Source organism: Plectropomus leopardus, chromosome 18, assembly GCF_026936395.1.
Source record: "Plectropomus leopardus strain MGB_pleo_1.0 chromosome 18, ASM2693639v1, whole genome shotgun sequence".
NCBI lineage: Eukaryota > Metazoa > Chordata > Actinopteri > Perciformes > Serranidae > Plectropomus > Plectropomus leopardus.
The window spans coordinates 3,307,799-3,324,340 of NC_142193.1; the positions used below are offsets into that span (position 1 = coordinate 3,307,799).

At 37.5% G+C, this 16,542-nt stretch overlaps 1 protein-coding gene across 1 annotated transcript; it reads left to right on the top strand.

Moving 5' to 3' along the window:
* The first annotated feature begins 1,577 nt into the window (after positions 1-1,577).
* Positions 1,578-11,721, top strand: hao1 (hydroxyacid oxidase (glycolate oxidase) 1). Its single transcript, XM_042505561.2, has 8 exons — positions 1,578-1,876; positions 5,250-5,401; positions 5,861-6,125; positions 6,284-6,456; positions 6,728-6,819; positions 10,692-10,850; positions 11,280-11,349; positions 11,488-11,721. Exons 1-8 carry the CDS (start codon positions 1,740-1,742, stop codon positions 11,547-11,549), a joined length of 1,110 nt encoding a protein of 369 aa, XP_042361495.2. The 5' UTR covers positions 1,578-1,739; the 3' UTR covers positions 11,550-11,721.
* The last annotated feature ends 4,821 nt before the right edge of the window (positions 11,722-16,542 follow it).

A 16,542-nucleotide genomic window follows, 5' to 3' on the forward strand; every position in this document is an offset into this window, starting at 1 on the left:
ATTTCTTTCAAAAACATGGGGGAAAGGAGCAACTTTGCTAAAAAATGTTGTAAGTTGTACAAAAAACTCTAGGGAAAATTTCCCAGAAAATGATATTTACAATTAAAATTACCATAACTTTTATCTTTCTCCAGGCTGTTAGAATCCTAAACTACTACTACTACTACTCCTTCAACTCCAAAAAATGTAGCACGATTAAGGGACAAGTTTTAATTAAATCTATAATAACTATGTTCTTTGCTTTCTCCCCATGTTTTTGGTAGAAGCCATTTTCAGGTTTAAAAGGGTTAAAGAGGTTAGAAGTTAGAAAAGCTGGTTATTGTTGGCTTGCCCTCTCAGAATGTAGGATTTTTAAAGAACCCAAAGTGGAAAAATAGTCATATTTTCCAAAATAATAAGAAAAGAAGCCCTCATATTATTGTTGTGAGCCCTTGGACCTGAGCCAAAGGTTGGGAGCGACGGCTGCAGAGGAAATCATTGTACTGACAAACACTGTCATTGAGGGCAAACATCAGGTCTGGTAAATGTAGGCATTAACTGATGTATGCACAGTTTCCAGGCTGCAGTTATATAACCAGTTTCTGTACAAATATCATTCAGAGGTGCCACAGGGAGAAGCTGCAACATGGAGACATACAGTGAGACAGCTGCTGCAAGCTGGAACCTCCTGATGGGACTATTCTTCTGCATCTCAGCTCATTGCAACCTGAGCAAAGTGGCTTGATTTCTTTAAAAAAGAAAGGCATAGAGCCATCTGAGAAAAAATGAACCAAAAAATAGCAAGAGTTTTAAAAAGCACCAGAAAATTACATGAAAATTAGTAAAAACACACAAAACTAAGAAAAGTTATATGTACAAAAACAGTGGAAAAAAGACAATTAGCAAATTGCACAGAATCCTTACATTAAAAAAAATATTTTTTAAAGGTTATGGAAAAATGTCAAGAGAACTATATTGATAATTGTTCTGTTGCTGTTGTTTTTGTTGTTTTACTTTCCTGTTTTTTGTGTGTGTGTTTGTGTTTTGGTTATTTGTTTTTGCTGATTTTCAGGTTGTTTTCTAGCACTATGAAGTTCTTGTGAAGTTTTAATTATATATTTTAAATAGTTTTACAGAATTGTCATAATGTCTAAGCAGTTTTTTTTGTCATTTCCTTGTTTTGCTATAGTTTTTTTGTTTTGTTGTTTAACTCCCCGCCCACTTTTTTCATGTTTTATTTTTCTTTTTTTGTTTTTTAGATACCTTTCTTTATCTTTTTACAGTTTTGTTGCTAATTTTTGGGCCATTTCTTCTTGAGTTGCTCATTGCCACCTTCCAGTATTTTTGGACAAAATCAAACCTATTTGCTCAGGTTTCAAAGGGTTAACTCGGACTCTGACACAGCTTTTATTTCTGCTGAAACATTACACAGCACTTTGTACTGCATGTGAAATGAATACATGAGCAACGAGGATTCTGTCTCATAAACAGGTAAGATCTGACCACATGCTTTATGCAAAGGTCCACAATACCCACAATCCTCTGGGTTTGTTCATAACTGCACTTTATCTTGTGTAAACAGGTGAGAGCAGAAACCCCTCAGGAGTCCTGATCAGAGGCAGACGCTCCCGCAGGTTAATGATTCCAGCAGCTCTGCTGATCCCAGCTCGTCCTGCGCTGCCTGTCACACTGTCTGTGTCTCACAGTGTGTCACAGTGTGTCCCAGGGACAGACGCTGAGACACACCAGAGTGGACGGACATGTCGGGGCAGCGTGTGTGTGTCGAGGACTTTGAGAGGGAAGCCAAGAAAGTTCTTCCCAAAGCTGTGTATGATTACTACCGCTCAGGAGCTGATGAGCAACACACACTGGCTGACAATGTGGCTGCGTTTAAAAGGTACTACACACACACACACACACACACACACACACACCCACACACACACACCCACACACACACACACACACACACACACACACACACACACACACACACACACACACACACACACACACACACACACACACATTAAGAAGTTCTGTAGGACATACTGTTTTAGCACAAGGTTCCACCAAACAGCACTGAGCCTCAGACCTGATGCATAAAAAGACCCAAAAAAGTACAAAAAAAGCAATCAGATAATGTTGGGATTTATTTGGGATATGGTGTAAGCAGAGTGTGCGCAGGTCTTAACCCTTAGAAACCTGCAGTGACATCACTTTTCTTCTTTAATGCTTTTCACGAGTATTTCAACTTTGAACTCTGAGCACATTGGTGCAGTGTCTTTCAAAAGCACGAGAAAGAAGGAAATGAGGTAATTGTTCCATAAATTGCCAGATATAAGAAGATTTAGATTTATTTATTTTTTTAAGCTATGGGAAATATTATTGGGGAAAAAAAGAGAAGCTAGCGAAATAAACAATTTTCCGATTATAATTATTGCATATTTATAATGATGTTACAGAATTATTACAATGCAATAACAGCTCTTGTAGCTCCTGCTGCATCATGAGGGAGCCAGTTCCTACTGACAAGCTCAGAGCCATAGCATCATGTGACCTAGAAAAGACAAAAAGAGTGTTTCCATTGCATTTTTTTTTTTCCCGAAATTGACGTATTGTATATTTTCAATTTCATTTTTCACAATTTGAGGGTTAATGGAAACCCATCTAGTGATGAGACAGAGAGAGGACAGCCGAATACGAGACACAGGGACAGGGTGGAGACAGACAGATCTCCAGTGGAGAGGAGCTAGGGAAAAAATAGGTATTTTTATTTTGTCTTATGTTGCAAATTTTCACAACAAACAGAACAATAAAATGCAGCGCACTCAGTGTGCTTCCGCGTGTCAAGGTTTTATTTTGGATGATTAAAAAAAATAAATCCGAAAGAAAACAGACTCGGTGTGCAAAGGCCTTTAGTCCTAAAAAAAATCCTTAAAGAACCCTTTCTTCAGACAAAGGTTCTTCAGAAACAAATGGTTCTGGGTAGATCTTCAGTCCTCCAGGAAGAACTCTATTGGAACCTTTGTTTCTAAGAGTGTTTGCATGTGTATATAAATGTGTGTGACCACATTACCCACAATCCTCTGGCTTTGCTCCGGCCTTCATAACCCGTCTTTAGCCATGTCAGCTGAGCTGAGCCCCCCCCCCACCCCACCCCCGAGTCCCGATTAACCCTTCAAAACCTGTATGGAGATCAGTTTCTTGTGTTACGTTTGGACGCCTTTCACAAGAGTTTAATCCTTTTAAAATGAGTTTGATTTTATTTAAAAACACGGCTAAAATGGCAATAAGCAATTTGGCAAGAAATGTCCTGCAAATTGCAAGAAATTGGGAAAAGGTGACAAGAAAATGAACTGAAAATTAGTAAAAGAAAAAAAAGACAGAAAACTATTTGAAAAATAATTCTGAAAAGGTATTTGTCTTTTGTGTTAAACTATGTTTAAATTATTATTTTGTTTTAAGCTATGTTTAGAAAGGCGTTTAAACTATGTTTAAAACAAACTACGTTTAAACTTAAAACGTACAATTTTAGCACTTTTTTCAAGGCCATTTCAGCCAAACAAGGAAATGACGTAAAAACTGCTTCAATATTAAGACAATTCTGTATGATAATTTATAATGTAAAACTATCATGTTTATCAATGTAGTTCTCTGGACATTTTTTTCCTAAAATAAAAGTACAATAATAAATAATATATTTCTAAATGAACTAATTCTGTTCAATTTGCAGGACATTTCTTTCCAAGTGGCCTTTTTGTTGAGAGAAATCGCACCATTGTGCTTGGGGTTCAGAGGTGTAAATATCTGTAAACAGCATCTGAGTGCAGCAACAAGAAAAGTGATGTCAATCCAGGTTTCAAAGAGTTAATAAAAAAAGGTCAGGGCAGATGAATCGTCCTGCAGGTTAATGATTACAGATCTCTGCTCAGGATTTTCACTCATCAACTGTGCAGCAAGTCCAGAGTCCCACAGTGTCCGAGCCTGACCGTCTCCTACACAGACAAAACAAACTGTTTTAATGACTCTGCTGTGAGATCAAAGCTTTGATTACAGTTTTGATAACTTTTATGGCTCATGGCAAACTGCAGAGTGTGTGTGTGTGTGTGTGTGTGTGTGTGTGTGTGTGTGTGTGTGTGTGTGTGTGTGTGTGTGCGTGCGTGCGTGCGTGCGTGCGTGCGTGCGTGCGTGCGTCTTGCGTGCGTGCGCGTGCGTGCGTGCGTGCGTGCGTGCGTGCGTGCGTGCGTTGAGCTTTATGATTACAATTCCATTGGTTCAGCAAACATATCACACATCACTGATGTAAATCACGACTTCTTGTTTGATGAGAATAAAAGGCAAACCATTTACAAACCCAGCTCACAACCCACCTCAACACTGATGGGGGTTAACCATTTAAAATCTGTGCAAATTGGTTTGATTTATTAAAAAAATGTAACAAGACAAATCGCAAGAAATTTGTTCAAAATAAATAAATAAAAAATACTTTTAAATTTAATTTAAAAAAGTAAACCCAAAAGGTTAAAATAAACTTTTTTTTGTTCTAAAACAGCATTTTAAATATATGATTCTAAAAACTAAAGTTGTCTGGACATCTTTCCCATTTATTTTTTTCCCAACAAGTTACTTTTAAACTTTTTTTTTTTTTTTTACTAATTTCTTACATTTTGTGGGAAATTGGTCATTGCCTTTTGCCTTCCTCTCTTTTTTTAAGAGATTGATCCAATTTGCTCAGTTTTCAAAGGGTTAAAGACCTTGGGGAAGTTGTCTGAACGCGGCACTAGAAAACTGATGCTGATCCAGGTTTCAAAGGATTAAAACCAACTTTTTCCACACAAGACGGTTTGGTCCCCAGCTGTTAAATACTCACGGTGTTCCCACAGTGTCACTGCAGATGTAAAACACTGAACAGATGCAGCAGGAACCACTCGTACAGCATGAATACACGAAAATATGATAAAGCAAATAGAATACAGCTTCTCTCCACACTGCAGACTTTAGTTAATAACACAGAAAGTTAGGATGATTTCTGCTCCATTCAACACAATCAACCCCGTGAAACTTAAAGAGATAGTTCACCCAAAATTCAGTCAGTATCTCCTAACCCTCATGCCAAGTTTGGTTTATTGTTGTTCCACTGTGTGTGTGTGTGTGTGTGTGTGTGTGTGTGTGTGTGTGTGTGTGTGTGTGTGTGTGTGTGTGTGTGTGTGTGTGTGTGTGTGTGTGTGTGTGTGTGTGTGTGTGTGTGTGTGTGTGTGTGTGTGCAGGTGGTATCTTGTCCCGCGGGTGTTGAGGAATGTGTCCTCAGTGGATCTCTCTGTCTCCGTGCTGGGACAGAAGCTTAGCATGCCGCTCTGTGTTGCAGCTACAGCCATGCAGAGGATGGCTCATCCTGATGGAGAGACAGCTACAGCGAGAGGTACACACACACACAATTCTGTAAAACAATATAGAAAATATATACTTATGACAATTATCAAAATAGTTTTCTGTCAGACACAAACACTGTGAACACAGAGTGTAACTTGAGAAGACAGAACGAAACTAATTTTAATAGCATAACAGCATCTTTTGATTATATCATTAAATAGAAAGACAAGACAGTATTGAATAATGTCGAATTAGCGTCATGCACGCAACATAATATAGAATTGAACTTGCACAGACATAACAGTGACTAGAATATGAAAATAATTGAGAGAATAATTCAGATTTTACAGTGGAAGTTATCTGAGTCATCTAGATCTGTGGAAGGATTCATGTTCAAGATTTGATAAGATTCTAGATAGAATCTATCTTAAGTTAGCTCCTTGCAGCTCCTTTTTTTAACTACTCCAGAAAGCACCATTAACACCAGAAATATTATGTGTCTACCCAGCATGCCGAGCAGTGGGGACAGGGATGATGCTGAGCTCCTGGGCCACCTCCACCATAGAGGAAGTGATGTCAGCAATGACCACCTCGGCAGGCGGCGTCCTGTGGCTGCAGCTCTACATCTACAAAGACCGAGAGCTCACACTGTCATTGGTCCGCCGGGCAGAGGAGGCGGGCTACAAGGCCATCTTTGTTACCGTGGACACGCCATACCTGGGGAGGAGATGGGACGACATGCGCAACCGCTTTAAACTGCCCTCGCACCTCAGGTAGGAACCAGAAACAACACGGGGAAATAACAAATTCCCAAATTCCACCATGGAAACCACAGAGTGTGCCCCATGCTAAATCACCTCTGTGTGTGTGTGTGTGTGTGTGTGTGTGTGTGTGTTTGTGTGTGTGTGTGTGTGTGTGTGTGTGTGTCCAGCATGTCTAACTTCTCATCAGCCTCCCTGGCGTTCTCTGAGGGAAACTATGGCAACGACAGTGGTCTGGCGGTTTATGTTGCAAAAGCAATAGACCCCACTCTGTGCTGGGATGACATCACATGGCTGAAAAAACACACGCGCCTTCCTGTGATTGTGAAAGGAGTACTTAATGGTATGTGCGTGCGCACACAAACACACACACACACACACACCTTTTGTTTACCCCACTGATTAAAGTCAGTGTTGTATAGTTGTTGGTAAAAGCTCAGTTATGTCACCAGGGCCTCACTTCTAGCTTGCCAATTATCAGCTATGCCGACATATCTAATGTCTAATGTAAAATATTAAAACCAAAATCACAATCAACCAACAACTCTTTATTTGTTTCTTTGCGTGTGTGTGTGTGTGTGTGTGTGTGTGTGTTTGTGTGTGTGTGTGTTCAGGTGAGGATGCTGTCCAAGCTCTAAACTACGGTGTTGACGGCATCCTGGTGTCCAATCACGGAGCTCGACAACTGGATGGAGTTCCTGCCACGGTTCGTATGTGTGTGTGCGTGTTTGTTGTTCTTGAAGTATTTATCACATACTATACAAGCATTAGCATACCACAACTTTTTTTTTTCCAAGTTTTTGTAATATACTATTTTATGACATTTTTTGCTTTTTAAGACATACTATGGTATGATGTTTTTTGTATTTTTTAGTTTTTAAAACATGCTATGATATATATATATATATATATATATACATATTTTTTTTGCAAATTATGACTTTTTTACAAACTAAAAAAAACTGAATAAAGTTTTACAGTAGAATATGTCGAAAAAAGTCATAGTATAGTTTGTTGAAATAACTAAAAAAAAAAGTTATAATATGGCAATATGTATAGTATAATATGTTAAAAAAGTAATGCCACATCACAACATGCCAAATACACAGTGTGTGGTTGGACTGGAAATGCGTCTTGGCTCAGATCTGTATTTAGAGCTAACCAGTTGTGATCATATCACCAGAGACTCACCTCTGAACCAGGTCTTAGATCCTTTTGTTTCACCAGAAACAGCCAAGCAATCACTATCACCAAACCCACCAGAGTCCATTTAAAACCACATCAGACAAAGGTATCTTTGTGCACTCATGTTTTTAAAAAACTTTTTTACTCCCACAGAAACCACACTTATTGAACTTGTCAAGCCCAATAATGAAAACACTGTGTCATCTTTTAATATAAAGCGAAAATGTTTTATCTTGCTTTTACTTTTACTATCAGGCAATGTTCAGCCCAATCCAGGCCCTGCTCTAAATAATATTGGTACTCCTGATGATTTTAGAGCCAGATCAGGCCTCGGCATAATTCATGTGATTGTTCGGAACCTCCTCCCAAAACTGGATTTCGTTAAAATATGGATCCAGTCAAGCGACACGGACATTCTTATTTTGTCTGAAACATGGCTTTACAAAGCAGTCTCTGACAAGGATATCTCAAAGGTTATAATGTCTTCTGTTGTGATCGCTGTAGGGAAGGTAGAGGCGTGGCTATTTATATAAAAAATAAATTCCATGTTATCCCCCTGTCCTCCATGTCCATCTGTAAGCAATACGAACTTCTTACCTTGAAGCTTGAATTCACTCAGGGGCATAACATCACTCTCATAGGCTCATCAGATAATCTTAAATCTATCTGTGACTCCTTAAACCTTACACAACTAATTGATACTCTAAAAATCCCACAAGGTCGTCGTTGCTTGACCTAACAAATGTTCCTTACAAGTACACCGATGTAGGGGTTTTTGCTAATGATTTGAGTGATCGTTGTGTCAGTGCAGCTTTTAGAAACACCAAACTGCCTAAGTCTAAGCCTCGACTACTAGATAAAAAGAGATTTTAATAATTTTAATGATCAAGGTTTTCTTCACGACTTGGCCTCCTTTGAGTGGAGCAGACTCTCCCTTTGATGATGTGGAGCTGGCATGGAAATACTTTTATGATGAATTCCTGTTTTTGATAAACAAACATGCTCCACTTCGTAAATTTAGAGTAAAGGGGTGAAACAATCCCTGGTTTTCTCCAGAGATTGGTAATCTCCTTAGACAAAGAGATGTTTCATGGGCAAGGGAGAGAAAAACTGAGACGGAGTCAGACTCGCTTCATTTTCGACAACTTCGTAAAAAAATGTACATCTTTAATTAAGAGAACCAAATCTGAATTTTTTCTCTCTGAGTCTTCCAAGAAGCTTAATGACCCAAAGAAATTTTGGAATGTCATAAAATCTTCCTCTGGCCAGGTGTTAGCAAGTGATCTTCCAAACTTTTTAATTAAAGATTCTCACACCCTGACTGACAAAACAGTTATGCTGAATTTTAACGGACATTTTATTTCTGCAGGCTTTTTATTTGATTCCTTACACCCTGATTTTAAGTCTGACTCAACGAGTGAAAATGCTCCTTTAGCCCCACTGACTGTGAGCAGACCCTTCGATTGCACTTTTCCTTTTAAACCTGTCTGCCTCCGACATTCAGAGTGTTTTGGAGAAACTGCACCAGCAAATCAGCTGGTCGTGATAAAATTCCCACCTGTCTTAAAATAGCTGCTGATTTTATTGCTGAGCCTCTATCTTACATTTTTAATCTAAGTCTCACCAGCAATAAAATTCCAAAAGTCTGGAAATCTGCTTTAGTTCTCCCCCTGTTAAAAGGGGGTGAACGCTCTGATGTAAATAACTACAGACCAATTTCAAAATTGTGTATTTTAGCAAAAGTTTTTGAAAGGATAGTTAGCGATCAATTGAAAGATTTTTTAGATTCAAATAACTTGACAACCTGCATTACAGTCTGGTTTTAGAAAGCAGCACAGCACAGTTACAGCTATTGAGACTCTGGACTGTAAATGGCATTTGACACTGTAGATCACAGTTTGTTAATAAATGTCCTGCATCAGACTGGCATATCTAAACAAGCAGCTACCCGGTTTGCCATTTATCTATTGAACAGAACACAGTGTGTTCAGGTGGCTGGATCCACCTCTTCTTTTTTGGAGGTTTCTAAAGGTGTTCCCTAAGGATCAGTCTTAGGACCCATCTTATCTCTCCATTTATATTAACAACCTGTGTGATAATTTGTCAAATGTCATGTATCACTTTTATGCAGACGATACTATTATTTATTGCTGTTCAACATCGATTACTCAGGAGTTTTTACAATCTGCTTTTAATGTGGTTCAGTATCGTCTGCAAACACTTACGTTGGTTTTAAATGCAGATAAAAACCAAACTGATGGTTTTCGCTAACTCAAGTCAGTGACCTGGGAATACCCCATCTTTTTTAACATCCCAAGGTAAACCTATAGAAATTGTTTCAAATTGTAAGTACTTGGGTTTTCTCATTGATCGTGAGCTTTCATTCAAAGTGCATAGCACACACCTGGTAACCAAGTTCAGGGTGAAGTTTGGTTTTTATTACAGAAATAAATCCTGCTTCTCCCTCAGTGCAAGGAAACTTCTTGTAACTGCAACTTTTCTTCCTTTACTGGATAATGGTGATGTGCTGTATATGAATTCTTCCTCCAACTGCCTACAGTCCTTGAATACTGTCATTGTAGGCAGTTTCCCCTCTGGGATCAATAAAGTATTTCTGATTCTGATTCTGTGCCTTGAGGTTTGTCACTTTGTTATAGTCGCCTCACTCATCATTGTGACCTGTACGTTAAATCTGACTGTATGCAGGTCTACACACTGACGGACTCTGATATACAAGGCTCTTCTTGGCTTAGTTCCTACGTATTTATGTGCTTTTCTTCAAAGAACTAAAACCCACTATGCCTTGCGTTCTTGTAACGTTTTTCATCTGTCTGTTCCTCGTGTGAGAACTGAATTGGAGCGTTCACTTATGCGGTCCCCTCTGTGTGGAATACTCTCCACACTGAACTGAAACTGTCAAAACTTGTTTCATTTGGAGCCTTTTGTTCTGTCCTAAAAAATAGACAATGCAAGACTATTGAACAGTGCCTGTGTTTTTAAACTGCCGTTTGTGTCTAAAACTCCTGCACTTGAAATTGTGAGCTAGTTTGCACTTTTAAAATAGGTGTGTGTCTTAACTTTTTTTTTTTTTTTTGTCTGTTTATATTTGTTTATCATAGCATGTGCTGCTGACCTCTTGGCCAGGTCACCCTTATAAAAGAGATCTTGATCTCAGTGGGCTTCTTATCTGGTTAAATAAAGGTTAAATAAAAAAATTTAAAAAATCTATTTTCTCGCAGTTTTTGGACACACAGGAATATGAAACAGAAGGCCATGGATACAGAGATGCTGATTATAAGTGATTTTATTTTTGAACATAGTAACTTTTACTTAATTTGACAATATATATACGCAGTAAAGTAAATGTGTGTGTGTGTGTGTTTGTGTGTGTAGCTGGATGTGTTGGAGGAGGTGGTGAAAGCTGTGCAGGGACGCTGTGATGTCTACATGGACGGAGGAGTGCGGCGAGGGACAGACGTCCTGAAGGCCTTAGCTCTGGGAGCCAAGGCTGTGTTCATTGGTCGACCGGTGCTGTGGGGCCTCGCCTGCCAGGTGAAGTTCTGCACTCATCTGCAGTCTCATTGGTCGTAATCACAGAGCCCAACCCCCAACCACTCTGATGTCATGAAGTGTTACAATCTGTGTGCCGCCACAAGCTCTAGAATTATTATTTCAATTTTTTGCATGCAAGAGTGAAAATTAATTCTGATTTAAAATAATAATAACAATGACAATAATAAAAAGAATAACATTATGCATTTTCTTTAAAAAAAACAAACTTCAAATGGACATTATTTATTATTATTATGGGGTTTTTTTGTTTTTTGTTTTTTTATGTGTGTTTTTGGACATCAAATTTTGGTAGTCAGATTTCAGTTCAGATTCTGTAAGTGTGATTTACAAAGTACTCTCTAACATGGCAGACGGCTTAGCAAACGTGTTTGTGTGTATGTGTGTGTGTGTGTGTGTTCTTATTCACAGGGGGAGCAGGGAGTTACTGAGGTTCTGGAACTGCTAAAGGAGGAGCTGCGACTGGCTATGGCCCTGTCAGGTAAGACACACACACACATGGCATTTACTTTGTGTAAATACCCACTTATCAACTATTTTTCTGTGTGTGTGTGTGTGTGTGTGTGTGTGTGTGTGTGTGTGTGTGTGCATGTGCGTGTGTGCGTGCGTGCGTGTGCAGGTTGTCGTTCTGTGTCGGAGGTGAGCAGGGCTCTGGTCAGGAGAGAGTTCTCCAGGATGTGAGAGAAGAATCAGTCATACATTCAGGCTGGCTCACTGCTCATTCATTTGCCAAATTCATTTCATTTCTTTTTTGTATTTAGGCTTTGTTTGTTAAATATCATCAAATCTGATGTAAGACTGGAATGTTTTAAATGACTGAAGATAAAAGAAAATTAAAAATGTTTTTCAGTCATCTTGTCTGTCTGTCTGCCTCCTCTTTATGTCCTTCATGACTCCAAAATTTTACCACCAGCAGTTTGTCACTGCTACAGTGAGTCCTCTCCAGCTTCCTTCAGGTCTGTGTCCCGGGCAGAGGCAAAAAAATCACCATGATTTTTTGTACTGAACAGTACAACCAAGCTAATTTCCCAATCTAACAATATAGCCCTAAAATAAAAAAAAAAAGGATTACAGAACATTTAGGCCAAAGTACCTTTTTGAACAGATTTTAATCTGTGTCAACCATATCTTTTGTCAGGTAAAATAATATCGATGTTGAATTTTTTGGGGGGGAACAAACTTGTGTTTTCATTTTCATCCATGTCTTCCCACTTGTGAAATAAAGGGGCAGGGGAAAGAGAGCCAAGCCTCTACGGTTTTCTATGACTGGTTTATCTGTGTATCCATAGGAAGACATGAAACTGACCAGCAAATAGTGTGCTTCAGCAGCAATAAATACTTTTTTTTATTTGAACCAATTGTAATTTTTTTTTCTGGGTATTCTTTAAAAAATATTTATTTGGGTTTTTTTTGTTGTTTTTTTTTTTACATATTTTCAGGGATTTTAATTTTTTAAAAACTTTTTTACTAATTTCTTGCTTATTTTTGGACTATGTCTTGTTAAGTTGCTTGTTGCCTTCTCATGTTTTTGAAAGAAATAAAACCAATTTGCTCTGGTTTCAAAGGGTTAATAGTGAGGATTCAACATGAATGTGACTTTTTCAGTTGTGGTAAAGAATACATTTGAAACAAGGTCACAGAATGCACTTTTTCAGATTCCTGTGTATTGGTAACAGGGTTGCATCAAGCATAATCCATAACAAAAGAAAATCATAAAAAAGTGCACCATTTATGCCTGAGCTGGACTAAACAAATTGTCGATACCTCATAACCCATTGTCTCACAAAACATGACAGAAAATTACAAAACAGGGACATTTTTCACATGTTTTGATGCTTAATTTGTCCTCCAATTCTGGAATGTCCCACCAGCTCCACCTTGTGGAGTGATAACACTGTTGTCCAACCTCTCAGTGTCCCCGTCCACATCACCAGCAGACACTCATTGGTCACTTTTTGCCCTTCATCATTGCCTGTGACATTTTCACCTCTTATTTGGACCACAAGCTCCCTCCATAATCTGTCAAATATATTTTAATGTGACTTTTTTAATCAACATACTATACTATGGGCAACATACTAACAAGGACAACATACTATACTATGATGTTTTTAACATTTTTTGAGCAACATACTTAACTATGAACTTTTTTCCAGTTTTTTAACACATACCTTACTATGAAGTTTTAATCATTTTTGTAAATGACATACTATACTGTGACATTTTCATTATGTTTTGGACAACATATTATACTATGCCTTTATTATTATTTTTTGAAGACATACTTTACTATGACATTTTAAGCTTTTTTTTGCATCAGTTTTTGAATGACATCTTTTTTTTTTTAAACTACATACATTCTATGACTTTTATTCACTTTTTGGACAGTGTAGCAGATTGATTTTATGATGTTTTTGAATAGCATAAAAACTATGATGCTGTTGTCATTTTATGATTGACACATTCTCTGATGTTTTTATCATTTTCCAGACAACATACTATTTTCTTTGGTTTTCATCATGTTTCAGACTACATGCTATACTAGTTTTATCATTTTTAGGAAGCCATACAAACTATGATGTTTTTGTCATTTTTTTTAAAAAAAAAAAAACATACTATACCATGATATATTAATGTTTTGTTTTTTGGGGGGTTTTTTGACAGCATACTCTACTATGATGTTTTTATAATTTTTTTGGATGACATGCCATCTCCCCATCACTCAATCGTACCTTTTATACAGAACAGTGAGGTGGCATAACAGCCCGATATTCCCGCCTCAAACATGCAGCATAAAATGGGCTACAGTGACACAGTACATGGCATAAAACAAACCATGCACATTCTCCTTTGTGACACAACATATCCATCTATTCACACTAATACCATGTGGGAGGGAACTAATTTTATTACCCTTAAGATGAATGTGTATATAAACAGAGAAAATTCCCCACCACCTCCCATTAACACTGTGAGGCCATCAGGAGACCTGGCGTAATGATGGAAAACAGGACAGAGAGAGAAAAAAGATGATACGATTTATATAGATTATATATATACTATATATATATAATAATCTGATAACACATACACCATTATCATCACCATCCCTGCACCCTGCCTGCGAGACCGTCACTATCTCCTGAGAGATGGTGATGGGAGCTGTGAGGATGTGCCTGTGCTCCATTCATTATGGATGGATTTATCCCCCCGTGCTTTCCACCGGTGTCAGATGTGCTGTTCGTCTCACAGCCACTCAAATGTAAAAAATAAAAAAATCCACTCTGCTTTTTCCTGAAGCTGGCTCATGTGTGATGATAATGTGGCGTAAAGGCTGCAGACTGAGTCACGGAAGAGACTAGACTCCACTGATGAGTCAAAGTGACATGACTTTATTAAGGGAGATAAATCTGTGTTACTGACTGCTCGTGTTAAGCTTTCCTCAGAGGCTGAGACATCCACACCAACCTACAGTGCACAATGTGTGAATTATGTAATAACAGCTCTGTCATGTAAATCAAAATAGTTCATATACGAGCTTAAATATGCCTTATATATTTTTTCACATTAAAAAATGCCACTCTACATCTATGCGTCCTTGTTCGTGCATGCCTGAATATCATGATTGTTCTACTACTGTAACTGACTGATGTCGTCAAGGAAATGATGAGAAGATTTTGTGTGTGTTGACTCCAATAATAAATATTTAAGTTACCATCCTCACTGCAAGCTGTGCTGTGTTAGTGCAGTAATAACTGAGCCAGGTAGTTGGCAAAAGTGTTTTTCATTTTTTGAACCTTTCAACTGAACCCCAAACCAATTTCTTAAAAAAGACAGCTAAAAAAGAAAACATGGGGAAAAGTTGCAAAAAAATTGTTTGTTCAGAATATATTTTTAAAAGCTAGGGGAAAATTTCCAGAGAACTGTTTTTCTAGTTTTTATTATTATTATTATTATTATTATTATTATTATTATTATTATTATTATTATTATTATTATTATTATTATTATGATGATATCTGAATTATAGAAATTATATATTCAAAATCCTTTTACATAATTATAATTTTAAGGATTTTTTTGGGTTTTTTTGGTGGCGGGGGGGTTAATATTCTAGATTGAAGACTTTGTTAATTTGACATCAGATGAAATCAGGCACATTCTGATAATGCACACGTGCCTCATAACTATTCTGTTGTAGATTGCAGTCTGATCCTGTTTGTGTCTTTGTCTCTTTCAGTACCTTAATTATATGATTTATTTATTGTATTGTTTATTTAACCGGGATGACACATAGTACATTTATTGCACCAGTAATCCACAGATTTATGTGGTAAAAAGAAAACAGTCAATGTATTAGCCCTTTGAAACCAGAGCAAATTGACCTAATTTCTATCAAAATATGGTGAGGAAGTAATAGGCAACAAGAACAATTCAAGAAATGCAAGAAATAAGTAAAAAGTAACAACAAAAATAATGGAAAATTGGCAAAAAGAAAAATGAGAAAACAAATAAGGACAGTAAAGAGGTGGTGCTAAAAAAGGGAAAAAAATCTGTAACAAGGGAAAAAATCTGTAACATAATTTTGAAAATTAAGTTATTATAAATATAAATATAGTTGTCTGAATATGGCACATCTACTCCCAAAGCATACATTTTCTACAAATGGCAAATATCCTATTATCCATGTATTTTACTAAAAAGTTGAAAAAAAAGATTCAACTGGCCTAAACAATAGGACTAAAAAGGGGGCGCACTTTACCATCCTTAACTTTTCATTCACTGACTCCTTCCTGCTCCTCCCCCTGGAGCGCAGACAGAGAAGCTGTTTCCTTTTCTTCCTGCAGGGGGCGATATCAGCAGCCCTCCCAGACAGGGAGCTGGTCCCTGCTGTGACCTTGGTACGCATCACTGAGTCCACTAAAGCACTGTGTTCTTGTTCGTTTGTGTGTGTTTGGGAGAGGGAGAGAGATGTTATGTATGTGCTTACATAACTGACAAATGAGCACAGTCAGAGAAAGTCATTGGAGTCAGTGGAAAATTGGGGACTGAAACTTGGAGCACATGCACACGGGCAAACTGTGGATGAAATATATATAACTGTCTGTTTCTTTCAGTCAGTAGCTGATTCAGTTGGTCCATGTGTTTTTGATGGTAATATGGATGAGATGATGTCAGCTTGTAGTGTAACCTTATTGGTCTACATGGGTCAACCAACCTATTTAAGATAATCTCGCTTATTGTCTTCTAAATATAATAATGAAGGTCTTTCTACTGAAAGGTTTGTTATTAAAATTCGCTCTTGATCGTAAGTGAGGCGTACAGTGTGCTGGAGTTTTTGTTCTGCTATAATACAGTGATTTGAAAAAAAATTCTGAATCTTATCAGGATAAAGTCATACAAACATGGCACATTTAAATGGAAATTCTTTTTTTCTTTCAACCAAGGTCTGATTGTCATACTTAATACATGTGTATTAAGTCAATCCCAACAGACCCCCTTTTTAAAACGCCTAACAGAAATAAACATGTTTACAGCCTGGGGCAAAAAAAGGTTTGGGTTTCTATAGCTATTTTCAACATGGGACGAACAAGGGGAGATTTCTTTTTTATTTTTATAAAATATATTTAACACTGTTTTACATTTTATTAATGACCAAAGTTACGATATTTAA